Source organism: Scylla paramamosain, chromosome 31 (assembly GCF_035594125.1).
Source record: "Scylla paramamosain isolate STU-SP2022 chromosome 31, ASM3559412v1, whole genome shotgun sequence".
Taxonomy (NCBI): Eukaryota; Metazoa; Arthropoda; class Malacostraca; order Decapoda; family Portunidae; genus Scylla; species Scylla paramamosain.
In genome coordinates this window covers 19243783-19271499 of record NC_087181.1, presented here as the reverse complement: position 1 = coordinate 19271499, position 27717 = coordinate 19243783, and the positions used below count along the sequence as shown (strand labels likewise).

The 27717-nt window shown below is 42.4% G+C and overlaps 3 protein-coding genes across 11 annotated transcripts; 1 reads left to right on the top strand and 2 right to left on the bottom strand.

The window, feature by feature from the left end:
• Positions 1 to 7329: 7329 nt before the first annotated feature.
• On the bottom strand, positions 7330 to 8682 carry LOC135088813 (putative nuclease HARBI1). Its single transcript, XM_063983874.1, has 2 exons — positions 7790 to 8682; positions 7330 to 7588 (listed from the first exon to the last, which is right to left on the bottom strand). The coding sequence occupies exons 1-2, from the start codon at positions 8542 to 8544 to the stop codon at positions 7555 to 7557; spliced, it is 789 nt and encodes a 262-aa protein (XP_063839944.1). The 5' UTR covers positions 8545 to 8682; the 3' UTR covers positions 7330 to 7554.
• Positions 8683 to 8732: 50 nt separating this feature from the next.
• On the top strand, positions 8733 to 20636 carry LOC135088821 (uncharacterized). 5 transcript variants are annotated; one of them, XM_063983887.1, is made up of 7 exons: positions 13161 to 13300; positions 14061 to 14601; positions 15097 to 15223; positions 15760 to 15944; positions 16103 to 16276; positions 16395 to 16517; positions 20232 to 20636. In XM_063983887.1, the coding sequence occupies exons 2-4, from the start codon at positions 14344 to 14346 to the stop codon at positions 15801 to 15803; spliced, it is 429 nt and encodes a 142-aa protein (XP_063839957.1). In that variant the 5' UTR covers positions 13161 to 13300; positions 14061 to 14343; the 3' UTR covers positions 15804 to 15944; positions 16103 to 16276; positions 16395 to 16517; positions 20232 to 20636. The 5 variants fall into 5 exon arrangements, 2 of the variants coding, with proteins under 2 accessions (XP_063839957.1, XP_063839958.1); XM_063983888.1 differs by lacking the exon at positions 20232 to 20636 and adding an exon at positions 16957 to 19645; XR_010261143.1 differs by lacking the exons at positions 15097 to 15223; positions 15760 to 15944; positions 16103 to 16276; positions 16395 to 16517 and adding exons at positions 8733 to 8960; positions 11881 to 12421 and having other exon boundaries at positions 13024 to 13300.
• LOC135088817 (glutamate receptor-like) lies at positions 12034 to 26621 on the bottom strand. 5 transcript variants are annotated; one of them, XM_063983880.1, is made up of 5 exons: positions 26301 to 26621; positions 20791 to 20952; positions 16168 to 16308; positions 13032 to 13261; positions 12034 to 12435 (listed from the first exon to the last, which is right to left on the bottom strand). In XM_063983880.1, exons 3-5 carry the CDS (start codon positions 16284 to 16286, stop codon positions 12188 to 12190), a joined length of 597 nt encoding a protein of 198 aa, XP_063839950.1. In that variant the 5' UTR covers positions 16287 to 16308; positions 20791 to 20952; positions 26301 to 26621; the 3' UTR covers positions 12034 to 12187. The 5 variants fall into 5 exon arrangements, 4 of the variants coding, with proteins under 4 accessions (XP_063839950.1, XP_063839949.1, XP_063839948.1 ...); XM_063983879.1 differs by lacking the exon at positions 26301 to 26621 and adding an exon at positions 22358 to 22539; XM_063983878.1 differs by lacking the exon at positions 26301 to 26621 and adding an exon at positions 22262 to 22358.
• Positions 26622 to 27717: the final 1096 nt, after the last annotated feature.

The following is a 27717-nucleotide window of genomic DNA, read 5'->3' as shown; positions in this document are numbered from 1 at the left end:
AGACACACCTGTAGGAAGGGCTCCTTAATATCCCCTTATCAGCTGGAGGGAGGGCAACAGGTAATAATCTTTTCTTCTTCCTTATCCGTGCCTCCTCCTCGTCCTCCTCTTCCTTTTCCTCCTCCACCTCGTACTCCGGAACTGGCGACCCCACCACCGGCACCTCCGACATGGCCTCCTGCGGGATGGTAAGGTAGTTAGGGAACTGTCTGAGTTAGCGTGTGTGTGTATGTTGGTTAAGTTTGGTTAAGTGTTAAATAAAGAATGGTATTTTATATTAATTTCAATATTTATCTACTTATTATCTGTATTTTGAAGATACATGTAGCATTTGAACTGTAAACCTTTGTAATTGTCTGTCTCCTGCACACCCAGCTCCTCAACACCCCTGTGCCTGCAAATGGGTCACTGAACATTAAATAAACTTGTCTCAGTCCCCTACATACACACAAGTGGCTGGCCAAACACTGCATCAACACAAACAATGGATAAACAGTGGGAATCTGCTGGTCTGAGTCCCCTACATACACACAAGTGGCTGGCCAAACACTGCATCAACACAAACAGTGAATAAACAGTGAGAATCTGCTGGTCTGAGCCCCCAAAACACACTAGTGGCTGGCCAAACATTAGATCAACACAAACAGTGAATAAACAGTGGGAATCTGCTGGTCTGAGCCCCCAAAACACACAAGTGGCTAGCCAAACACTAGATCAACACAAACAGTGGATAAACAGTGGGAATCTGCTGGTCTGAGTCCCCTACATAAACACAAGTGGCTGGCCAAACACTAGATCAACTCAAACAGTGGATAAATAGTAGGAATCTGCTGGTCTGAGCCCCCAAAACACACAAGTGGTTGGCCAAACACTGCATCAACACAAACAGTGGATAAACAGTGGGAATCTGCTGGTCTGAGTCCCCTACATACACACAAGTGGCTGGCCAAACACTGCATCAACACAAACAGTGAATAAACAGTGGGAATCTGCTGGTCTGAGTCCCCTACATACACACAAGTGGCTGGCCAAACACTGCATCAACACAAACAGTGGATAAACAGTGGGAATCTGCTGGTCTGAGTCCCCTACATACACACAAGTGGCTGGCCAAACACTGCATCAACACAAACAATGGATAAACAGTGGGAATCTGCTGGTCTGAGTCCCCTACATACACACAAGTGGCTGGCCAAACACTAGATCAACACAAACAGTGAATAAACAGTGGGAATCTGCTGGTCTGAGTCCCCTACATACACACAAGTGGCTGGCCAAACACTAGATCAACACAAACAGTGAATAAACAGTGAGAATCTGCTGGTCTGAGCCCCCAAAACACACTAGTGGCTGGCCAAACACTAGATCAACACAAACAGTGGATAAATAGTAGGAATCTGCTGGTCTGAGCCCCCAAAACACACAAGTGGCTGGCCAAACACTGCATCAACACAAACAGTGGATAAACAGTGGGAATCTGCTGGTCTGAGTCCGCTACATACACACAAGTGGCTGGCCAAATACTGCATCAACACAAACAGTGAATAAACAGTGGGAATCTGCTGGTCTGAGTCCCCTACATACACACAAGTGGCTGGCCAAACACTAGATCAACACAAACAGTGAATAAACAGTGAGAATCTGCTGGTCTGAGCCCCCAAAACACACTAGTGGCTGGCCAAACACTAGATCAACACAAACAGTGAATAAACAGTGGGAATCTGCTGGTCTGAGCCCCCAAAACACACAAATGGCTGGCCAAACACTAGATCAACACAAACAGTGGATAAACAGTGGGAATCTGCTGGTCTGAGTCCCCTACATAAACACAAGTGGCTGGCCAAACACTAGATCAACACAAACAGTGGATAAATAGTAGGAATCTGCTGGTCTGAGCCCCCAAAACACACAAGTGGCTGGCCAAACACTGCATCAACACAAACAGTGGATAAACAGTGGGAATCTGCTGGTCTGAGTCCGCTACATACACACAAGTGGCTGGCCAAATACTGCATCAACACAAACAGTGAATAAACAGTGGGAATCTGCTGGTCTGAGTCCCCTACATACACACAAGTGGCTGGCCAAACACTGCATCAACACAAACAGTGGATAAACAGTGGGAATCTGCTGGTCTGAGTCCCCTACATACACACAAGTGGCTGGCTAAACACTGCATCAACACAAACAATGGATAAACAGTGGGAATCTGCTGGTCTGAGTCCCCTACATACACACAAGTGGCTGGCCAAACACTAGATCAACACAAACAGTGAATAAACAGTGAGAATCTGCTGGTCTGAGCCCCCAAAACACACAAGTGGCTGGCCAAACACTAGATCAACACAAACAGTGAATAAACAGTGGGAATCTGCTGGTCTGAGCCCCCAAAACACACAACTGGCTGGCCAAACACTAGATCAACACAAACAGTGGATAAACAGTGGGAATCTGCTGGTCTGAATCCCCTACATAAACACAAGTGGCTGGCCAAACACTAGATCAACACAAACAGTGGATAAATAGTAGGAATCTGCTGGTCTGAGCCCCCAAAACACACAAGTGGCTGACCAAACACTGCATCAACACAAACAGTGGATAAACAGTGGGAATCTGCTGGTCTGAGTCCGCTACATACACACAAGTGGCTGGCCAAATACTGCATCAACACAAACAGTGAATAAACAGTGGGAATCTGCTGGTCTGAGTCCCCTACATACACACAAGTGGCTGGCCAAACACTGCATCAACACAAACAGTGGATAAACAGTGGGAATCTGCTGGTCTGAGTCCCCTACATACACACAAGTGGCTGGCTAAACACTGCATCAACACAAACAATGGATAAACAGTGGGAATCTGCTGGTCTGAGTCCCCTACATACACACAAGTGGCTGGCCAAACACTAGATCAACACAAACAGTGAATAAACAGTGAGAATCTGCTGGTCTGAGCCCCCAAAACACACAAGTGGCTGGCCAAACACTAGATCAACACAAACAGTGAATAAACAGTGGGAATCTGCTGGTCTGAGCCCCCAAAACACACAACTGGCTGGCCAAACACTAGATCAACACAAACAGTGGATAAACAGTGGGAATCTGCTGGTCTGAATCCCCTACATAAACACAAGTGGCTGGCCAAACACTAGATCAACACAAACAGTGGATAAATAGTAGGAATCTGCTGGTCTGAGCCCCCAAAACACACAAGTGGCTGGCCAAACACTGCATCAACACAAACAGTGGATAAACAGTGGGAATCTGCTGGTCTGAGTCCCCTACATACACACAAGTGGCTGGCCAAACACTAGATCAACACAAACAGTGAATAAACAGTGGGAATCTGCTGGTCTGAGCCCCCAAAACACACAAGTGGCTGGCCAAACACTAAATCAACACAAACAGTGAATAAACAGTGGGAATCTGCTGGTCTGAGCCCCCAAAACACACAACTGGCTGGCCAAACACTAGATCAACACAAACAGTGGATAAACAGTGGGAATCTGCTGGTCTGAATCCCCTACATAAACACAAGTGGCTGGCCAAACACTAGATCAACACAAACAGTGGATAAATAGTAGGAATCTGCTGGTCTGAGCCCCCAAAACACACAAGTGGCTGGCCAAACACTGCATCAACACAAACAGTGGATAAACAGTGGGAATCTGCTGGTCTGAGTCCGCTACATACACACAAGTGGCTGGCCAAATACTGCATCAACACAAACAGTGAATAAACAGTGGGAATCTGCTGGTCTGAGTCCCCTACATACACACAAGTGGCTGGCCAAACACTGCATCAACACAAACAGTGGATAAATAGTAGGAATCTGCTGGTCTGAGCCCCCAAAAACACACAAGTGGCTGGCCAAACACTGCATCAACACAAACAGTGGATAAACAGTGGGAATCTGCTGGTCTGAGTCCGCTACATACACACAAGTGGCTGGCCAAATACTGCATCAACACAAACAGTGAATAAACAGTGGGAATCTGCTGGTCTGAGTCCCCTACATACACACAAGTGGCTGGCCAAACACTGCATCAACACAAACAGTGGATAAACAGTGGGAATCTGCTGGTCTGAGTCCCCTACATACACACAAGTGGCTGGCTAAACACTGCATCAACACAAACAATGGATAAACAGTGGGAATCTGCTGGTCTGAGTCCCCTACATACACACAAGTGGCTGGCCAAACACTAGATCAACACAAACAGTGAATAAACAGTGAGAATCTGCTGGTCTGAGCCCCCAAAACACACAAGTGGCTGGCCAAACACTAGATCAACACAAACAGTGAATAAACAGTGGGAATCTGCTGGTCTGAGCCCCCAAAACACACAACTGGCTGGCCAAACACTAGATCAACACAAACAGTGGATAAACAGTGGGAATCTGCTGGTCTGAATCCCCTACATAAACACAAGTGGCTGGCCAAACACTAGATCAACACAAACAGTGGATAAATAGTAGGAATCTGCTGGTCTGAGCCCCCAAAACACACAAGTGGCTGGCCAAAACACTGCATCAACACAAACAGTGGATAAACAGTGGGAATCTGCTGGTCTGAGTCCCCTACATACACACAAGTGGCTGGCCAAAACACTAGATCAACACAAACAGTGAATAAACAGTGGGAATCTGCTGGTCTGAGCCCCCAAAACACACAAGTGGCTGGCCAAACACTAAATCAACACAAACAGTGAATAAACAGTGGGAATCTGCTGGTCTGAGCCCCCAAAACACACAACTGGCTGGCCAAACACTAGATCAACACAAACAGTGGATAAACAGTGGGAATCTGCTGGTCTGAATCCCCTACATAAACACAAGTGGCTGGCCAAACACTAGATCAACACAAACAGTGGATAAATAGTAGGAATCTGCTGGTCTGAGCCCCCAAAACACACAAGTGGCTGGCCAAACACTGCATCAACACAAACAGTGGATAAACAGTGGGAATCTGCTGGTCTGAGTCCCCTACATACACACAAGTGGCTGGCCAAACACTAGATGAACACAAACAGTGAATAAACAGTGGGAATCTGCTGGTCTGAGCCCCCAAAACACACAAGTGGCTGGCCAAACACTAAATCAACACAAACAGTGAATAAACAGTGGGGAATCTGCTGGTCTGAGCCCCCAAAACACACAAGTGGCTGGCCAGACACTGCGTCAACACAAACAGTGAATAAACAGTGGGAATCTGCTGGTCTGAGCCCCCAAAACACACAAGTGGCTGGCCAGACACTGCATCAACACACAACAGTGAATAAACAGTGGGAATCTGCTGGTCTGAGCCCCCAAAACACACTAGTGGCTGGCCAGACACTGCATAGGCACAGATGGGGAGCTGGTTTGGCCTGACAGCACCCTCCAGTATTCATGTAAATTCTGGCTACCATTTGCAATTCTATTTTGGGGAGCCACACCTCAGAGAGTCTCTTTTATTGAAGTTTTGTCCCCCCCACGGCTGGCTGGCCTACATAACAAAATAAATAGATAATGTTTTTTTTTTTGTCAGTTAGAAGACTTTTTCATCTCTACCTGTTGAAATAAGATTATCTCGGAAAGTTTAAAAATGATGCATTACTACTACTACTACTACTACTTACCCTGAACAATACCTCATCCTCAGCATCAGAGGACGGCCCCTCCCCCTCCTCACTGACTAACTGTTGTTGTTGTTGCAGTTGTTGTTGTAACAGAATCAACCTCTTCCTCTCCCTCTCTCTCTGACGTGCCTCCCTCCTGGCCTCCCTCTCTCTCCTCCTCCTCTCCTTCCTCTCCCTCCTCTCTTGCTTCTCTCTCTCTCTCTCGCTGCTGCTGCAATCTCTGGGTCCACCATGTCCTCGTTGATCCTCGGGATTTGCTGCAAAAGGAGGGAGAGAGTGAGTGAGTGGAAGTGGGAGAGAGGATGAGAGAGAAGGGTAAAACTATTATTGTAAGAGAGAGAGAGAGAGAGAGAGAGAGAGAGAGAGAGAGAGAGAGAGAGAGAGAGAGAGAGAGAGAGAGAGAGAGAGAGAGAGAGAGAGAGAGAGAGAGAGAGAGAGAGAGAGAGAGAGAGAGAGAGAGAAATATGTAGCAGTAATAATAATAATAATAATAATAATAATAATAATAATAATAATAATAATAATAATAATAATAATAATAATAATATCTAAAACATTCTCTCTCTCTCTCTCTCTCTCTCTCTCTCTCTCTTTCTCCTAGTGCAACCTACACTCATAAATTATTTCTTGCCCCAAAAAAGCTAATGTGGAATAAGACAAACAGTAACAAGTCCGAACATAGCAGTGGATCTTAAACTCCTAGAAACTGGAGACATTACTGTATTCCAGACCTTGGCGTTTGTATACAAAGCTCTTAATACAAACACAAGAGACACGGGCTCATGATATTCAGTTAAGACAGACAGGTAACTTGAGGACACCCTTCTGCTGAACCTCCCGTGCCCAACAGAGTGTCGTCTCACGAGGAACCAAGCACTGGACCCGGCTCTCGGACACAGTTAAAAACAAACCATTACATTCCTTTAAATTACTGATAAAACAACACTTAACAAGTAATTATTCATTGTATTTATTAGTTTTCAAATTGTAATCAGCTCTACTATTATAAACATATGTAATTGTTTGTAATTTGTAATAGTTATTATTATTATTATTATTATTATTTACTTTTGTTATTGATATAATTCTTTTTTGCATGTATCTATAATTTGATTGGGTTAAAGTTATGAATTACTTACTAAATAATTATGTACTGTCTTTTTCTTTTTTTTTTCATGATAGCTGAATAAAACACTGGTCTTAAACCTTAGTGTAAAATATTCATTAGTCCACAAAGGACCTTGTGCTCCATGGACTGGCCATCACATATCAGAATGTCTATATACCAGTCTGTCTGTATATATTAACACCAATATATATCATTTAATCAATCAATCACTCTGTAAGGAAAATATAGACAAATAAATACAATAACAACAGATGTATATACACTCTCTCTCTCCTCTCACCTGCTGAGGAGGGAGATAAGCCAAGCCACAGCTAACCCCAGGTGTGTGTGGCCCACCTCCACCTCCCATCACCCCCGCTGGCAGCACCGCAGGGGGGCAGGAGGGGGTGAGGGATGACTGGGCAGGGGTCACAGGGAGAGGGGTGGCTGGGGCAGGGGTCTGGGGCTGGGGTCGGGGGAAAGCCTGGGACTCCGACCACTTGCATGACCCGACCAACTCCAACGGACTTCTGCCCCTAATACCTGCGTGTTGTCAGCTGGAACAACCTGAGAGGAAGGAGGTGCTCAGAAGTAGTCGTAGTAGTAGTAAGATTGATTTTCTATCTCTGTCTCTCCTTTCTGTATGTAAAAAACTTTCTCTCTCTCTCTCTCTCTCTCTCTCTCTCTCACCTGTATGACATTCCCTGCCTGCACTATCATGGGGAAGTGGGGCTGCGGGGCTGAGGCATCTTGGGGCAACACCTGAAGCATGATCCCCACTCGAATAACCCTTGTTGTGGCGGTGGTGGCAGTGGTGGTGGTGGCGTCAGTCCCCTCGGCTGCATCGTAAGGTACTGGAACTGTTGGGAGGAGGGGGGTTAGTTTGGGCGGCCACGCCCCGGGGACTTAGCCGTTGGAGGAGAGCGTGCCCAAAGGGGGGCAGGGACCGGTTCGTGTAGGGGCTGCGGGCACACGCGGGAGGGCGGCCCTGGGGAGAAAGCTACTAGATTAGTTCAAAGCATATCTAAACCTAACAGAACACTATTTACAAATAAACCCACCTGTTATAATTAGCTTGTGCAACAGTTTGAGGGCGAAGGTAAGGAGTGAGGAGCCACTGCTTACAGGGATAGCCACTGTCCCCGGGAAGGTAGCATCCTGCAGGTACATGTTGTTCCTCAAACATCAGTTTGAGTGCTGACTTATCTAGTATTCTTGCATCGTTGACTGAGCCAGGCCACCTTGCCACAATGTCAAGAATCTTATAGTGAGCATCAAATACTACTTGCACATTTATGCTGTGATAGCGTTTCCTGTTCACATATACATGTTCATCGACATGAGGAGACACAATTCTTATATGAGTGCCATCAATCACTCCCACAACACCGGGAAACTGAGTTACTTGCATGAACTCTGCCTGTTTTTGCTGCACTTCACGCTGGGTGTGAGGGAAAGCCACGAACTGGCAGATTACTTCTGGGTCAGCCAGTGCATCAATTGTCTGTGATATTGCACGGCTGATAGTGGGCTGCGTTGTTCCAAAATCATCACAACTGCACTGTTGCATTTTTCCTGTGGCTAAATATCGTAATGTGATGGCCACCATCTCAGGGGTCAAGGCTGTATTTCTTTCAGTTTTACTTTGCAGCTTGTCTCTCACTATATCAGTCACTGCAACAATACCAGCACGGTCCAATCTGAATCTTTTCAGTAACTCAGCATCGTCGTACTCAGCGAAAATATCTCTTCTCACTCTGTAGGTGCGCCGCTGACGTTGTTGTGCCGCCTTCCTGCTAACGGCTGGGTTCATCATGCTCTAAATAAATTTTCCACCTACCTTTAATAATCTGTTGGAGGTAACTTGTGGAAAGAGAAAAAAAGTGCATTATTTTTATGCAATAATATTTTTAATTTTTGAACTTGAAAATGCAATATACTTTAATCCAGAGATTTAAAAAGTGAACATACGTTTTAACCCAGCGGGTGCTGTAAACAGTACGTTGGCGGTTCACACCAGTTCAGAAGTAAGGTATCTTAAATTGCACTCGACAATGTTGTGAATACTTTAAAATGCTTGAAGCCATACTTGATGCCTTCCATAACGTGTAAAGTAAGAAGTTAGCCTGTGTTAAAAAGTGGTGATCCCTGCAGATTACCAAGGCATCCAGTCTCCCAGCAAGTGCCAAGAGGCATTCATTCAATGCTCCGCTGACACCAATTTGCCCAAAGGTATGCATTATATGTGGAAAGTACATTACGTACGGTGTAGAGGTGGTTGTCTAGTGATATAAATGGTAAGGTGGTGGTGCTGGTGATTGTGATGGTACTACACTGTTATTACCGTATGTCAGTATATTGAGGCTTGATATCACTTTTATTAATGTGCCAGTATTTCATTACCTATCTTATGAAATAACACTAGCTCTTGATATATTCTTTTCTACAAACCTTTAACAATAATTGAAACGTTTTTTTTTAAATTGAATTCAATGCCTTTTCTTATTGATGAAAATAGGAAATAATTATGGCTACCACTGGCTAGACACGCCATACCTTGCCTTGAGTTTAGGTATGGTTAGGTTAGGTTTGATATGGTTGGGTGTAGTTAGGTTAGTTTTGGGTATGGTTAGATTACACCAAGTACAGTTAGGTTAGTTTGGGTGTGGTTAGGTTTGGATGTGGTTAAGTTAGTTTAGGTATGGTTAGATTACAGCAGGTATGGTTAGGTTAGTTTTGGTGTGGTCAAGTTAGTTTAGGTATGGTTAGGTTACAGCAGGTATGGTTAGGTTAGTTTTGGTGTGGTTAAGTTAGTTTAGGTATGGTTAGAACCTTGGACAAAAAATGAGGAACATCACTGAACCAAAAGATTTTTATTTATTTATTTATTTATTTATTTTATTTATTTATTTATTTATTTAATTTTCTTTTAATATTTCAATGAAAATTAGCAGTATTACTTATATCTGTCGACTTTCCAAGAGGGTTAGAGAATGCCTCAAGCCATTTGTAAGATAAGATTACACGTAAATTGCTTGGTTTAAGAGAAACTGGCATGTTAGTAAAATGAATCTTTACTGTCATGTGAATCAATATTTATAAATACAAAAAGTTTAAATCTCCAAGAACAACCTGTGTTTTACAGTAATGTGGGTAGCCCACATGGGACCCATAAAGTAGCCCACAAAACACCCACATGCCTCCCATTATCCAATGTTGGCTGGGTATATATATATATATATATATATATATATATATGAGGAGGCAGTAGACATCTGCCTAAATGATAATTACTACCAGTGAGGTCTAAAGCACTGTTCAGGGGGTGCTGTGAACTTATCATTAAACCCAGCTGTGACCTCGCTGAACGTTTCCCTTTGTGTCTCACAACACAAGGGGGCAGTCATAGCCTGCCCTCTAAAGACAACTCTCTTCCTCCACACAAAACTACAAGCACCTAATAACACACACACCCTTCACTCAAAAATTTTAAAATCATCGTGGCGACTCCTACACCAGCCTCGTAGTCCCCATCTGGGGAGGGGACCATAAATGTCCCCAGGTCAGACTGCCTTTCTGTCAAAGACCCTAAGTGTCTTGACACCCCCCTCAACTTTTTCTTCATTAACTTCTGCAACATTCGCAGTCAAAGATCTAATTTTCAATCTGTAGAACACCACCTCTCCTCTTCTAAACCTCATCTTCTTTTCCTCACTGAAACTCAGGTGTCTGAGGCAACTGACAGTAGCTCCTTTTCTGTTCCCTCTTACTTTCTCTATCCTCATTTTCAGTCCAAAGCTGGATGCTGCATTTATGTGCACAATGATTTAACCTGCTCTCGTGCCCACGCTCTTGAATCTTCTGAGTTTTCCACCATCTGGCTACGACTACAGAGTCACTCTCATACTAAATTTATCTGTGCTGTATACCTCTCACCTAACTCCTCTGATTATAAGAAATTCTTTAACTACTTAACTTCCAAAGTGGAGCACATTCTGACCCTCTTCCCTTTTGCAGAGATCTCCATTCTTGGAGACTTCAATGTTCACCACCAGCTTTGGCTTTCCTCTCCCTTCACTGACCATCCTGGTGAACTAGCCTACAACTTTGCTATCCTCCATGACCTAGAGCAATTGGTGCAACACCCTACTCGTATTCCTGACTGTCTTGGAGATACACCCAACATTCTTGACCTTTTCCCCCAGCCTCAGCCCCAGCCCCAGCCTTTTCATCCCAGCCTCTCCCAGTGTATCCTAGCCTCTCCCAGTCCATCCCAGCCTCTCTCAGTGCATTCCAGCCTCTCCCAGTCCATCCCAGCCTCTCCCAGTCCATCCCAGCCTCTCTCAGTGCATTCCAGCCTCTCCCAGTCCATCCCAGCCTCTCCCAGTCCATCCCAGCCTCTCCCAGTGCATCCTAGACTCTCCCAGTCCATCCCAGCCTCTCCCAGTGCATTTCAGCCTCTCCCAGTCCATCCCAGCCTCTCTCAGTGCATTCCAGCCTCTCCCAGTCCATCCCAGCCTCTCCCAGTGCATCCTAGCTTCTCCCAGTCCATCCCAGCCTCTCTCAGTGCATTCCAGCCTCTCCCAGTCCATCCCAGCCTCTCCCAGTGATAATAAAGCAATTTGGATTTAGGAAAGGGAGATTGTGTTACAAACTTACTGAGTTACACTTAGATCTATAGAAAACTGTTATCAAATGGCATATAACATTTTATGTTATATGCCATAATTTATTATGGCATATAACAGATTATTATTACAGATGCCATTTCTTAAAGAAATGGCATCGGTTTTTTTTTTTTTTTTTTTTTTTTATTATTCTCTTTCTCTCTCTCCCTCCCTAAGGCAGTGCTCCTCTTACAAAGAAAAAATAAATAATTAAATAAAATAATTAATTTACAAATCAAGGGCTGGATTTGTGTCTGTGGAGGCCTGTGAGCAGCCTGAGTGTGGAGGCCATCTACCTGAAATATTTATATTAATATTTTTGTATCTGTATTCCATGCAGTTTTTAATACATATAATATATTATAGTGAAAGGAACATATTTATTTAGTGTAAATGAAACAAGTGGTTATTTTGATAGTAATAAAAAAAATATTTAGTTCATAGAAAACTAGTGTTTGATTAATTTAAGTTTCTTTCACTTACAGAATATTTATGTGGGAGACTCCTCAGATTGTGGAGACCCCAGATTGTGGAGGCTCCTGGGCAGCTGGTCTTTTTGTGGACTCCTAAATCTGGCACTGAACAAAAATTCTCTCTCTCTCTCTCTCTCTCTCTCTCTCTCTCTCTCTCTCTCTCTCTCTCTCTCTCTCTCTCTCTCTCTGTCTCTCTCTCTCTCTCTCTCTCTCTCTCTCTCTCTCTCTCTCTCTCTCTCTCTCTCTCTCTCTCTCTCTCTCTCTCTCTCTCTCTCTCTCTCTCTCTCCTCAACTCTCAACCACTGGATGGTATATCAGTTCACACAGCAAGAAGCCAAGGACCCACCGAGGCTGTCACTTGGAAGAGGTCATTGTTGTTGCATCCAGCATCCCAGCCTGACTGCCTAGACAGGTCCCGCAGGTTGCTGAATGGCAGAGGTGCAGGCTGCTCCACAGCAAGATGTGAGACCAGTGTGGCAGAGTATGATGTGTACACAATGAGGGACACACTGTAGCCAACCCAGTAGATTACCCGTGCTGCAGTGCTGATTGGGTAGGTGTTGGAGCCTGCAGGAGGAAGAGGAGGAGGGAAAGATGCCATGAAAAGGCAATTTTAAGACATGGAAGATGATGCAAAGGCAATTTAAAATCTTTGAAAGTAACACATCTTTTTAAATTTAAAAATGTAGAAAAGACCATTTTAAAATGTTTCAGAGATGAAAATGCAATTTAAGAGTTTTTCTCATCATTTCTAAAAGATTTATATCTCATATCTTACTAAGAAAACTGTTGATATCATCATATGAAGAGAACTACTGATAAAATTAAATACATTACTTGATATCCATATCAGTCATATTAACACCATTTGCTTATATTGCTCATGCCAGAACTAATTCAAGTTAATATCAGCTCAATTATGAAAATACACCAGGTATCATGTAAAGTTTCCCAGTTTTAAATCTATCCTTTAATAACTGTCTTTCTGTATTCCCATCTTATCAAACATTAAACACCACTACCCTTGCATTCAACTTAGTCTCATACCCCAACAGGTCCTCACCCTGCTGTAGGAGGGCTGGCAACATGTACCAGCCATCTTACCAAACACTAAATGCTCCAACACTTGAACTGACCAGTCTTACACCTCAACAGGTCCTCACCTTGTTGTAGGAGAGCTGACAACATGTACCAGCCAGCAGCAACTCCCATGCTAACAGGCTTCTCCCCCGTGGGTATGTAGCACCTCTGGAGTCGCTCGATGAAGAAGAGGATGCTGGCGAGGCCTGTCGTGTTAGCCGGGATGCGCCGGTACAGAGCTGTGTCCGTTGGGGTTGTGTAGGCAAGCATCTTCTTGGCAAGGTCCTCGTAGGTGGCCGCAAACAGTTTACGGCTGTGGGATGAGAACTTGTCTTGTGAATGTGACGTTGGGGTGAGTGTTAATCTGATTTTGTGTTACTATGTTCTGTGGGGAGTGGGTGTTAATGTGATTTTTTGTTAACTGAATGCTGTGTCTGACCTCCTGAGGTGTAGTATGGTGGGCCACAAGATTGTCCCTTTCCACTAGGGGCTGACAGATGATATTAAGAGTGTGAATGTGTGTGTGGTGTTAACGTGCTGGAGTGTGCACAGCCAGGAGTGTTTGGGGAATGAAAATAAAAGGAGTTATGGATGTTTAAAAATGCATCTTTTGAGAGCTAAGTATACAAGAAAGTTGGTGTGTTTGGGGAATGAGTAAACAATGAAGAAATGTTTTGAGGAACTGGGTGTGCAGAGGCAGGAGTGTTTGGAGAATGAGAATACAGGAAGACAGGAATGATTTGGGAATAAGTGTACAAGAAAGGAGTGTTTGAGTGACAATATATAAGGAAGAGGTGTTTTGAAAATGAGAGTACAAGGAATGAGCATTTTGGGAGTTAATATACAAGGAAGCAAGTATTTAAGGGACTCAAGTATACAAGATTATTTTCCTGTCATATGTCATTATACAGTGTTTTTCTTTGTTATATACATCATTCCCTTTCACTTTTCATATCTTGTGTTCTCGTCATTCTGATGTAATGTTACAGATAGAGAATGTTTGGTGTCAAATTTTCACTAATTTCATATGTGTATAAACTTTCATTTACTTGACTTTTTTTTTACTATTACTACTATATTTGCTTGCTTTTTAAACAAGTCTTTTCTTTCAGAGGAGGGAAGCACAGGGGAGGAGGAGGACGAGGAGGAAGAGAGTGAAGAGTCACAAGAGGAGGAGGAAGGTGGAAAGAAAGAGGAAGGAGAGGAGGAGGAGGAGGAGGAGGAGGAGGAAGATGGAGAAGGAAAGGAGAAAGATAAGAAGGAAGGCAATGTAGAATGGAGGCGTCCTTGGTTTATGTTCAGTAAAGCCCCGTATTCTTGTCATGGCAATGTAGAATGGAGGCGTCCTTGGTTTATGTTCAGTAAAGCCCTGTATTCTTGTCATGGCAATGTAGAATGGAGACGTCATTGGTCACATACTGTTCTAATGTATGTGCACTTGCCACGCTGTTCACCAGGCAAAAGGCGTTGCAGAAAGAGCGCGAGATCACTGTGTTGTGGGAGAAGACAGAGTCCCTTAGTGGTCAGCTGGTGACGGTCCACAACCACAGCCACTTTGAAGAGAATGGCCTGAGCCACGACCACCTTGCTCAAGAAAATATCACGTTGACAGAGCTGATTAAACAACTAGAAGATAAGCTCAAACTTTCAAAGGTACCACAAGTGTCTTTGTATATTAGTTTGGTTTACTTTGTAAGATTAATCATTACTGAAAACAATACATGGAGTACGTGAGGTTGTGTGTTTGTTTATGCATGGAGACAGTTTCCTTAAAAATGGGTGGAGAGTACTATGGTGCTTTAGATGTGGAAGGATGAGTGGAAGGAATGCTTGGAGTGTGCAAGGCTCAAGTGTATGCAGAAGAGCACTGACAGGAGTGTGAGGACTACTCTGTCATGACCGTGTCTTTAAGACATGAACAAATGATGCAGTGTTGGAATCATGAAGGTGTAAAAATGCAGGATATGGATGGGATGCTACATCAGCAGCTTTTGTCATTAAGGGTGGTAAAGTGAAAGATTTGTTAATCACTTTGGTCTTTAGTTGATGCTTCTGGTGAGGCTTTCCTGTTTAAACTTGGCATAATATATATAAAATGATGTGGCATGTTAAACAAGTTAACTTACTGCCTTCTTGTGTCTTTCACAGATAGAAATAAAAAACATCACAAGACAGAATAGTGAGCTGCATGCACTTATCACAGAGTATAAAGTCACTCCCTCAGAGGAAAAAGACAAGGATGGCACGTCTTCATGTGAGAACTCAGAAGCTAAATGTGAGCTACCATCCACATGAATATATATTTGTATATCAAACTGACATTCTCCTTGGAGGGAGGATTTCCAAAGTGCACACACACACACACACACACACACACACACACACACACACACACACACATCTCTGCATCAGGACTCAACAGCCAGACTGATAAACAATTACTTCACCCAAGATGATCAGCTGATAGGATTAGCTGTGGATGAGCCTCCTGTGGTGACTAGGAGTACAAAAGCCAGCAGCTAATTTTGGGAGCTGCCAGTCATCATGGTCCTGGTGTCTGAGGTGCTGCTTTTGCATTTTCCCAGTCATGGGATGAGGCTACATCACATTTATTCATTCACAGTTGCTCTTAGTTATCTCTGTTACAAGTTTAAATTTTTCCTGGCTCCACAGACATTTCTGGTGCATCTAACCCTCTCTCCATTGCCCTTCTATTTCCCTTAGTCTTATACCCACTTCTTACATTACGTCTAATTACTTCCATTGGTCATTCTTGGCTGGCCCTCTGTTGCATCAATTTTTCACCTCCAGGTACAGATACCAAGGGAAATTGCTGGGTCAAGTGGCTACACTGACATCTGAGGTTAGCAGGTTGGAGAGTGAGTGCAGCAGTCTTCAGGTTCAGCTAGACTGTGAGAGGGATAAGTATAACAAACTGCTGGGAGAATCTCTTGCTCATGAAAAGTTGTCTGAAGATGTCATAACTGAACCAAAAGGTAAGAAAGTTTATATTCTCTAATAATAAAGCAAATAATTTTTCCTCACTGTTGCTCAATTTTTTGAATTAATAACAAAATAAAAGCATTGTTATTGGATTTGTTTATTGAGGCTGTATTAAGAAAAGTTGAGAGAAACAAACTTATTGTTTTATCAGGAGAAACAACAGGATTGGGAGGAACTGAGCTTTAACAGAAGCTGCAACAACTGCAGGAGGCTCACAGGGTCCTGGAGAGCAGGTTAACTTGCAGCATGAAGGAGGTGGCTGAGCTGAGTGACAGGAAGTAGCAGCTTGAGCATGCTGTAGTGCATGAGGAGACAGAGTCCATCGGTGTGTGCATGTTTTTTGCTCATTTGAATCATCTGTAAAAGTGAAGTGGAGGAAGTGTTTACTGTTTACTGTATGCCATTTCCTTGGTCTTTTAATGAAGAATTTTATCCTTCTTCAGGTGACTACATCACCATCTACCAGTTGCAGTGAGGAGTGATGAAGCAACAAGCTCGAGAACGCGAGTTAGACCTTGCCAGCCTCCATCATGAATGAGAGGAAATGAAGCAAAACCACTCTGCAGGTTAGTGCTCTCTTTTGCATCTCACACACTTCTTATTCATGTCATGGCAGATTAGTGATTTCTGCTGCATCTCACACACTTCTTATTCAATTGCTGGCAGGTTAGTGATCTCTGCTGCATCTCACACACTTCTTATTCAATTGCTGGCAGGTTAGTGATCTCTGCTGCATCTCAAACGGTTCTTATTCAGGTGTTGACCAAAGTACTAAGCCTTCATATCATTACCTTGCTCTGTGATGGAGGCTACACCATCTGGCATCTAGCTGAGATTTAATGTTGCAGTAAAGCTTCCATATGAGTTCATGTAGAGCAAAATGTTTTCAAATGCCAGGGAAGTAGTGTAATGTAACCTTCCAGAGAAATCTATCCCTCATTTATTAGTTAACAGGAGTGTTTAATGTACTTAATGTGATTAGTGATTTTGTGATTATTTCAACAGGATGCTTGAGCTGTCACGGTGCTGCTGCTGTTGTCTGCCATCATCCCCCTGACACAGACCACCCTGCAGACCACCTTCATCCTGGGTGCCACACGTCACTGCTGCTACAACTCAGAGCAACTGGAGCGCAAGCCAGGAAGGGAGATAGTAACTTTTCACTTAATTTGTTGTTTATTTGAGGGCCTAATGACAGACACATAATGGAATGAGTATTTGTGAATGTTTGTTTATATCTAGATACAGCATTCACATATCTTTTAAGTGCCACCTTCCAAAAACAATGTCAGCCAGAAAAATAACTGATGAATCTAATTACATTTCAAGTCAAAAAGTTTTCCTTTAACCACTTTGCTCCAGATGCTTAAAAACATGCGTTGCTCACATACATGGCGTCGCGTAGGCTCGTGAGTGGTAACTTATCTAATTTCTAATAATTTCTAATATAATTTCTGTGTGTGTGTGTGTGTGTGTGTGTGTGTGTGTGTTTTATGTATGAGTGACACTGGCCAAGGGCAACAAAAATCCAATAAAAAAATATGCCCACTGAAATGGCAGTCCCATAAAAGGGTCAAAGCAGTGGTCAAAAGTTGATGAATAAGTGTCTTGAAACCTCCCTCTTGAAGGAATTCAAGTCATAGGAAGGTGGAAATACAGAAGCAGGCAGGGAGTTCCAGAGTTTACCAGAGAAAGGGATGAATGATTGAGAATACTTGTTAACTCTTGCATTAGAGAAGTGGACAGAATAGGGGTGAGAGAAAGAAGAAAATCTTGTGCAGCGAGGCCGTGGAAGGAGGGGAGGCATGCAGTTAGCAAGATCAGAAGAGCAGTTAGCATGAAAATAGCGGTAGAAGACAGCTAGAGATGCAACATTGCGGCAGTGAGAGAGAGGCTGAAGACAGTCAGTTATGTTTGTGTGTGTGTGTGTGTGTGTGTGTGTGTGTGTGTGTGTGTGTGTGTGTGTGTGTGTGTGTGTGTGTGTGTGTGTGTGTGCGCTGATGCAGCTGAGAAGGTTGCCTTATGATAATTATTGACAAATGAAGGTAATGGATGTGCATGTCATTACTACTTTTTTAAGTGTGTGTGTATGTGTGTGTGTTATGTACACACACACACACACACACACACACACACACACACATACACACACACACACACACACACACACACACACAAAGAGAAGTAATAGACACGCATCCTTTACCTTCATTCATCAATAATTGTCATAAGACAGGCCCAGGTTCGAATCCCGGGCACGGTGAGGCAGATGGACAAGCCTCTTAATGTGTAGCCCTCTTAATGTGTAGGTACAGGATGTAACCCGAGGTGATGTGACTTTGCTGCCCCGGTGTGTGGTGTCATTGGCCTCAGTCCTACCCAAAGATCAGTCACCATGAGCTCTGAGCTCTTACACACACACACACACACACACACACACACACACACACACACACACACAGAGAGAGAGAGAGAGAGAGAGAGAGAGAGAGAGAGAGAGAGAGAGAGAGAGAGAGAGAGAGAGAGAGAGAGAGAGAGAGAGAGAGAGAGAGAGAGAGAGAGAGAGAGAGAGAGAGAGAGAGAGAGAGAGAGAGAGAGAGAGAGAGAGAGAGAGAGAGAGAGAGAGAGCAAAATGGCAATGAATGAAACAGGGAGGAGGGGGAACTGTGTGTGAAGGAAAACATCATCTACGTGAAACATTTGATTGATTATAAAGCACATGTGCATCATATATAGTCATGAATGTGGAGGAACAGCAGAGTGAGTGATCAACCACAGAAAGGAGAGAGTCGGACATGCGGAGAGAATGGAAGGGGAACAATTTGAGAAGATAAGCATGCAAATACATAAATATAAGGTGGAATAACAGTGTTTGGTGGGAAGATGAAAGAGAGATGCCTGTTTATGAAGCAAAATGGTTGTGCAAGAGAGGAATGATTGGAAAACCATTCCCACCAAAGCCAACAGACCTTACACCATATTTTTACAAACCACAGCATCTCTATTCATCCATTCTGTGTGTCTTCTCTTCTCTCTCTCTCTCCACTCTTAATGCTGCTGTGGCTCTCAGATAAGGATACTGTCAACAGGTTTGGGATTGCCAAAAAATCATAAGGAGCTATGTCTGAAAAGTCCAGAGAGAGAGAGAGAGAGAGAAAGAATGAGCAAGAGAAAGAGTAGGATGAAGCAAAGGAAGAGTCAAGAGGGAGGAAGAGAGAGTAGGACAAGAAAAAACAGAACAAATAAATCCCCTACACGTCTTGTCTCCATTCACACAAGCCATGAAAAGCTTGTCCATCCCTGAGTGCTCAGAAGCAGTGTTCCACTGATGATGTGGAAACTTGAGACACCCAATCATTTAATGGGCTTTAGTAGGTTTTGTCACCAGTCTTCTGTGTGTCACTGACTACATTTTGAAATTTTTATCTGTTCTATTTAATTTTGTGTGTATGTACACAATGTTTATGGTCAATAAACTATTTATAAAACTATTTATCTGTGTGAGTAAGATAAAAGCAGTTATTGTTATTATTATTATTATTATTATTATTATTATTATTATTATTATTATTATTACACATTTTCCTCCTTGTATTTAAATATTATTATTATTATTATTATTATTATTATTATTATTATTATTATTATTATTATCATGAATTGTTCTTGTTTATAAATAAAATACTGTAACTGATTATTATTTTTTATCATTCATTTAGACTCTCTCTCTCTCTCTCTCTCTCTCTCTCTCTCTCTCTCTCTCTCTCGAATAAAATGACTGGTGAGGAACTCTAATAATTAAAGTGCTAAAAAATCCATTAAACTACGAGAAATAAGACAAATAATTAATGACACACCTAATAACACAAACAAGGAGTAATAAACAAAACTTAAGCCAGAAAACACTAATCACAGGAAGGGAGATAGTAACTTTTCACTTAATTTGTTGTTTATTTGAGGGCCTAATGACAGACACATAATGGAATGAGTATTTGTGAATGTTTGTTTATATCTAGATACAGCATTCACATATCTTTTAAGTGCCACCTTCCAAAAACAATGTCAGCCAGAAAAATAACTGATGAATCTAATTACATTTCAAGTCAAAAAGTTTTCCTTTAACCACTTTGCTCCAGATGCTTAAAAACATGCGTTGCTCACATACATGGCGTCGCGTAGGCTCGTGAGTGGTAACTTATCTAATTTCTAATAATTTCTAATATAATTTCTGTGTGTGTGTGTGTGTGTGTGTGTGTGTGTGTTTTATGTATGCGCTCCAGTTGCTCTGAGTTGTAGCAGCAGTGACGTGTGGCACCCAGGATGAAGGTGGTCTGCAGGGTGGTCTGTGTCAGGGGGATGATGGCAGACAACAGCAGCAGCACCGTGACAGCTCAAGCATCCAGTTGAAATTATCACTTTTTAAATGCTGAAAAGTGAAGGAAAAACCTGTCTCCATGGAATGTGGAAGTACACAACAACAACTCTGAAAGATTTCTTACAATAATAAGTCATCATTCATTGTATCCTTTTTTGTTGGCCACAAGATTATCATACAAATTTTCCATAGACATCTGCAAATTGGTACCTCTAGCTGTTATTAAATATGATATTAAGTTTGATGAATGTATTTATTTCATTATACATGAAAGTTGTTGATTGCAAAAAAAAATAATAACCAAAATATATTTTGACTTTTACTTTACAATGCCTTAACTGTTTGCTTTTAAAAAAATATGTAGATTTATTTTCTCATTTTAAGACTTAAAGTCTAGACAACTAACTGGTCTTAAATTTTTCTGATATACAAATAAACTAACAAACACAGCACATTTCACTAACACTCATGGTGAAGTGTCCACCAATGATGGTGAAGGAGGTATACATGTAAACTCCAGTCTGAGCAATGAGCAACAGAATTTGCCCAGCTGCATGTCTCCATTGGGCACAAACTCCAGCTCCCGCATCTGTATCATGCCCACCACCACCGTCACCGTGGCAACACTGAAAAGTGGAATCTTATCATTCACAGTTACAAAAAATATACTCCCATATATATATATATATATATATATATATATATATATATATATATATATATATATATATATATATATATATATATATATATATGGATTACTATTCCCAACGTTAAAAATTCTTTAGCTAATCTTACTTTGATATTTTGCATCCAATATTAACTACAATTTTTTCCTATGACATTTTCCAACTACACTTCACCTAATCTAACTTAACCTCACCTCCTCTCATCTAACCTACTCATTCCTCACCTAATCTAACTTAACTTCTTCACTTATGCTAGTTTAACCTAATGCAACCTTTGCTAACTCAATTACCTTAACTAACCTAATTAATCTGCTATAACTTAACATGATCTAACGTAACCTATGTCATCCAAATCTTACTTTAATCTAATCTAATCTAACCTATGCAAGTTAATGTAAATTCATCTAATATAACCTAAACTATGCTAGTCTAACCTATCCTTAACTTACCTAACCTAACACACTATCTTAACCTAACCTCACCTCATCTTTTACACAGCCAAACCTTACTTAACCTTACAATCTAACACACTTCAACTTACGTGGCCTAACCTAACATCACCTATTCTTAACTAACCTCACCTAAACCTTACCGACACTAACTTAAAACCTACCTATGCTTACATCACTTCTATATCCTCATCCTCCTCCTCTTCCTCTTCCCTAACACAGTGACTCAGCGAAGCCGTCAAGAAAACACGTAATTTCTGAATACTATCTTTAAGAGCTCCACCCAGTCAGCCCTCTTCCTCCTCCTCTTTCCTGACCCCCATCCTCCCTTCTTTACTCACGTGTCTCCCTCCCTATACACACACACACACACACATACACACAGAGCGGGTCTCACAAGGGTAATACACACATACATACGGACACTGACCCACCACACACACCAAGTCACCCACACCCACCCACATACATGTACACACGGACGCACACAGCCTGTCACCCTTACGTCAAACAGATTACACCCTTCTTCTCCCTGTCACTCATCCATCACACATCCCAGTCTCTCTCTCATCTTCTACTCTGTTAAATAACCAGTTAACACTCCTAGACTCCCTAGCCGGCGGGTTACTCTCACTAGGACCATATGACTAAAAATACGTCACATGGCCCCGTCAGAGAGAGCTAGCCTGGTCTGCCTACGCGAATCGAAAGCGTTTATTTGGGTACGGTTTAAAGGGACGAAGGTTTAAAGGGACAGTCTCTGCGTGCGTGTGTTTGGTCAAATACTGAATACTCACGCCTGGTTCATCATACAGCCAAATGGACAGGCACAGATCACTCCTCCACGACACACACATAAACAAACACACAAAAACACTAACTAGTAACTGTACCTTTAGTTTCGTCTGCTGTCAAAATATTCCTCCATTACTAATGTAACCCACATTCCCTAGTGGTATACTTTCCTCGGAACACCCATATTTTTAAGAGCTTTTTATCCACCATATATGTCTCGGTTAACTCTGATCTTGGCTGGAAATTAAACTATATTGTATCAGTGTGGTCATCTTGAGGTCCCGGATGAAATGGCGGGCTGGGATTGGCTATTCACGACCCGTTGTCATGGTGATGGTAGATGCCATTCACTTGGCAGCTCATATTTTCTCGCTATTGAAAGGAGTTTATTAGAGCGTAACTGAAGCGTGTAAAGGCATGATTCCGCACTATACTATTAAGATATTGTAGTTCTGAAGTGTTCCTAGGGTTAGTAGGCTTGGATAAGGAGTATAACACAATTTAGATGGTTTGAAGAGCGGATGTTTTCGCGCGAAATTCAAACAATTCCAGCCTCTGATATGATTACGTATTAGACTTAAGATATTGTAGTAAGAAAGTATCTGTGGGGTTAATAAGCTTGGGTAAAGAGTATAGGGGAATTTAAAGGACGTTTAAGAGACGGAGTGTGAGGAGAAGGTGTGTCAGCGCGATTCAAGTAATTCAAACCTGTCTGAGTTGATTCCACAGAAGACTCTTAAGATATTATATTGCTGAAGTGTTCCTAGGGTTATTAAGATTGGGTAAAGAGTATAAGGGAATTTAAAGAGTGGATAAGGGAGGGAGTGGAGCGATTTGATGTCATACAGACCAAAGCCAGGTTACAGAGGGATTTTATCTTTTAAAGGGGGCGACTCTGTTTCCTTGACCGAGTGACGAGGGAGAAGAAAAAAAATAAGAAGAGACATCAGCCACTGAACCACAGGGAGAGGAGTGAAGGTCCTTTCTCACTGCTCCCTATATAAGACACAGGGAGAGGAGTGAAGGTCCTTTCTCACTGTTCCCTATATAAGACACCATACACTCTAGAACACCAGGACAGAAATCAAGAAAAACGTGCTATTACAATATAGGTGAAGCTTAAGGACACGTCAGTAATTCAGCAGCAGACAATATTTCACAACTCTGCTCCACAAAACTTCTCGCAACGCAACCGGAATGTTTTAGCATGTTGTTCTTGTTCTGCTGTAGTTAAATGAATTACAGAATAAACAGGGAAGATAGATGTTTTCTTTTTTACCCAGAAACATAAAAACGTACATAATTTCTACTAGAACCTGATAAAAATTAAGAAAGATAAGACGCCAGATCGTTTGAGGATACGAGTTTCTCTTCTGTTATATAAAAATTACAGAACAAACAAGAATAGATGGATTTTTGTGCTAGTCATGAAAATGCCTTTGAAAACCTAAATAACAGACCAGAACATGATAAAAGTTCAGATAAGACGCGGGAAGATATGATAACACGGATTCCTCTTGTGTAATAAGTTGAATTACATAAGAAACACGTAGAGCTGGATTCTTTTTTTCCTAGAGTCACGAAAATACCCCTGAAAACCTAAATAGATCTCTAGAAATTTATAAAAGTTAAAATAAGACGCTGGACCATTTGGTAACACGAATTTCTGCTCTGTACTAAACTGCATTACAAAACAAAAACAGTAGCTACTGTCAGTTGCCTCAGACACCCGAGTTTATGTGAGGAAAAGAAGATGAGGTTTAGAAGAGGAGAGGTGGTGTTGTACAGATTGAAAATTAGATCTTAGACCGCGAATGTTGCACAAGTTAATGAAGAAAAAGTTGAGGGGGTGTCAAGACACTTAGGGTCGTCGACAGAAAGGCAGACAGACCTGGGGACATTTATGGTCCCCTCCCCAGATGTTGACAGGTGAAGAATGAATGGGTCTCTCTCTCTCTCTCTCTCTCTCTCTCTCTCTCTCTCTCTCTCTCTCTCTCTCTCTCTCTCTCTCTCTCTCTCTCTCTCTCTCTCTCTCTCTCTCTGTCTGTCTCGTCATAATTTTATTTCCCACTATCTCAATATTCCTCCATAGTTTAAATCCCTCCATCTCTTTTTGTCACCCTGGACTTGTCTCTCAGTATCTCTATTTTATCTAATATATCTAATTGGTAGCCATAATTTCTTGGTGTGTAGGTTATATTAAGTTTGTATCTTCAGTATCTCTCCATGTATAATCTTTAGATATCGTTATCTCTAAGTATTGCTGTGAAATTCCATAGTTTTTCATAATCTTGTTTCTGGAAATATACATTTTGTCATATCTCGATTATCATAATGGATTGTTTTTCGTAATTGAATTTATAATATTTATTCAATTATGCTTATTTGTATATTTATTTATTTATTCGTTTATTTGTTTATTATATATTTCCCTGATATTTTTTTTCTCTCTCTCGTCACAATAGATAGCATACGCGTGCAAAAATATATATTACTTTAATTTTTCATCTATATCCTCGCACCCTCTGTGAAAACCCTCTGTGGTATGCTCATAAACTTGTGACCTTCGTGGCATCTCGTGGGGGTGCTCTCTTTGATCCTCTTATATTACTGCTAGACCATTCTTTTCTCCTATTCAACATTTAAATTTCCAAAGACAAAATATGCTATTATCCAGGAAATAATGATGAAATAGAGATATCTTTAGTAAACAGCCAAAATAAGGATTTTCAATTTATAGTAAAAAGTTTCAGATATCTTATAAGAGTGCTCTATAAATACTTGGATCCTCTTATACTGTGCATTCTGTCATCTATTGTTCTTGACGTCACATGGTTTTCTCTCAACTCTAAGTGAATGTTTTCGTACCAGTGAGTTTTCTTATTTCATCGTTCAATGTAAATGTTTTGGTACAAATAGATTAGTATATAGTGTTTATTTTCTTGAGATTTTGATCTAGTTACATACAAAATAATGCAATAAACAAGATGTATTCGTTTGAGGCAGTAGACTTGATGTACCGCGGTGAGATATTATTTGTCTTTTATATAAACACACCAAACTGTGTTAAAATATTACGAAAATCAGCAAAATCCTTGTTTTTCGTTCAAAATTTAGGTTCAGAGGCCACTGATAGACAATGTAGCTTTGAATAGATATATTAGGCAAACCTGTGTTTTTCTGTTGATTTATTCTGTTTCTGTATTGCAAAACTTTTGCAAACATTGACTCCATTTGTTTTGTATATTGGTAAACTAAACAAGATGCAAACGGTCCAAACCTAACGCAACACAGTGTATGCCTTGATATCGTCGCTAATACTACAACATTTACAATTTATAACCAGAAACAAGGTTTTCCACAGACTGGTAGATATAATTACATACACATTTAATCGTTGCACAATAATTTGGCAACACAAAGATAGAAATGCTTTTATTGCTAAGGAATCTATACAAAAAGATATATTTCTCGTGATGTAATGCATTTAACGGTTTTACCCCCCCCAAATCACCTCCCCATTACCTCCCCGTCCTCTGACTCCTCCCCATCTCCTCATTTACCCCCCTCCCCACCAAACCCAAAGGGACCCAACCCACCCCTTCCAGTTTTTAGAGGGGGACTTCGCTTTGCGGAAATAAATTTTGCCAATATCTCTTCCGTGTGTCGAGGAACTTTGACAAAATCTGGATAAATATTTGGGCATTGATAATTTCTAAATATTTATTGTGTTTGAGCAGCGAAATGATCGTGAAATGAAGTGAAATATTACGCAAATCTCGTTCAGAATGCTGGAAATTGTCACATTCAGAGCATTTCGTGACTTTGCAGGGTGAATATGCAAGATACGCTGTGGATTAGTGATTGCACATGGGTAATGCAATGGTGGCCACGTCTTGCCACCTGAACAACACCACTGCAGAAGAAGAACTCAGAAGAACTGATTCGGAACCTCCTCGAAGCTGCCGCCTCCCGTGCGCTCCCCTTCCACGGGCCACGCGCCTCACCACACGCGGCCAGGAGGCCCCAAAGATGACCCACCTGATGCACCGCGCGCGCTCCCTCACGTCCGTGATGATGGTGGAGGACCCCGCGGCGCGCACCGTGACGTCTTGGGCTGCCACCCTCACCAGCACCCACACATTAGCGCCTCTCTACCCTCAGCCCGGCGACCACCACCAACACCACCTTCCCCCAGCGCGGCCACGCCCGCCTCCGCCACGAGCACCTCACCACGCCCGCCGCCCACTCGGGGACGCAGCGCCGCTGGTCGCTGTCCCTGGAGGAGGACGTAACGCAGTACGTGGCGGAGGGGCGGGGGGCGGCTCGCCACGTGCGGGGCCGCGGTGTCAGGAACTACTACTACTCTGTGACACGCCCCAACCAGCGGCGCACCAGCGAGCGGGACGTAGCCCGCGCTGCCCTCGTCAACTGGGCGGCGAGCCAGATGGCGCGGACCCCACCCACCCAGCTGAGAGACGCCGCGCTGTCCCGCCGCAGCCACACACTGCCGGTGCAGGTACACACACACACACACACACACACACACACACACAGCGACCCATCCATGTGCCGGAGATGTGTTGCAGAGAACCAGTGCCCACACCCGCCCTGTGTTTCGTGTGCTGCATTCCTCCTCCTCCTCCTCCTCCTCCTCCTTAACTGAGTTTCGGGAGTGAAAGAAAACACGTCCTGTTGTGCCTGCATTTGTTTGCTGCGGAGGAACACACACACACACACACACACACACACACACACACACACACACACATCCAGATCATAATTTCATCTTTGTTATTCCACTTTCATTAATTGTTCTTTTCTGTTCCATCTCCTCCTCCTCCTCCTCCTCCTCCTCCTCCTCCTCCTCCTCCTCCTGCTAGAATTGCTCTAAAGTTTTTGAACTGGAAATTAATGCAAGGAAACTATGCCAACTCTCTCTCTCTCTCTCTCTCTCTCTCTCTCTCTCTCTCTCTCTCTCTCTCTCTCTAGGATGCCGAATAGAAGGACCTCTGACCTTTTCCTTCTCCATCCTCTTCCTCCTTCTCTTCTTCTTCTTCTTCTTCTTCTTCCTCCTCCTCCACCTCCTCCTCCTCCTCCTCCTCCTTGTAAATTTTCATCAAAATACCGATGATTTTTCTTTTTTTTGGTACTAAAAGGAGAGAGAGAGAGAGAGAGAGAGAGAGAGAGAGAGAGAGAGTGTGTGTGTGTGTGTGTGTGTGTGTGTGTGTGTGTGTGCGTGCGTGTGCGTGTGTGTGTGTGTGTACTACTACTACTACTACTACTACTACTACTACTACTACTACTACTACTACTACTACTACTATTACTTTGCCCTTGTCTAACCTTCCGAGCACCGTAGAACCTGTTTACTTGAAAGATTTGTCTGTCAGTTTAGTAATGAGAAGGAGCTTAGGATCTTAAAAAAAAAAAAGGGATTATTTAGGTAAATTTGGAA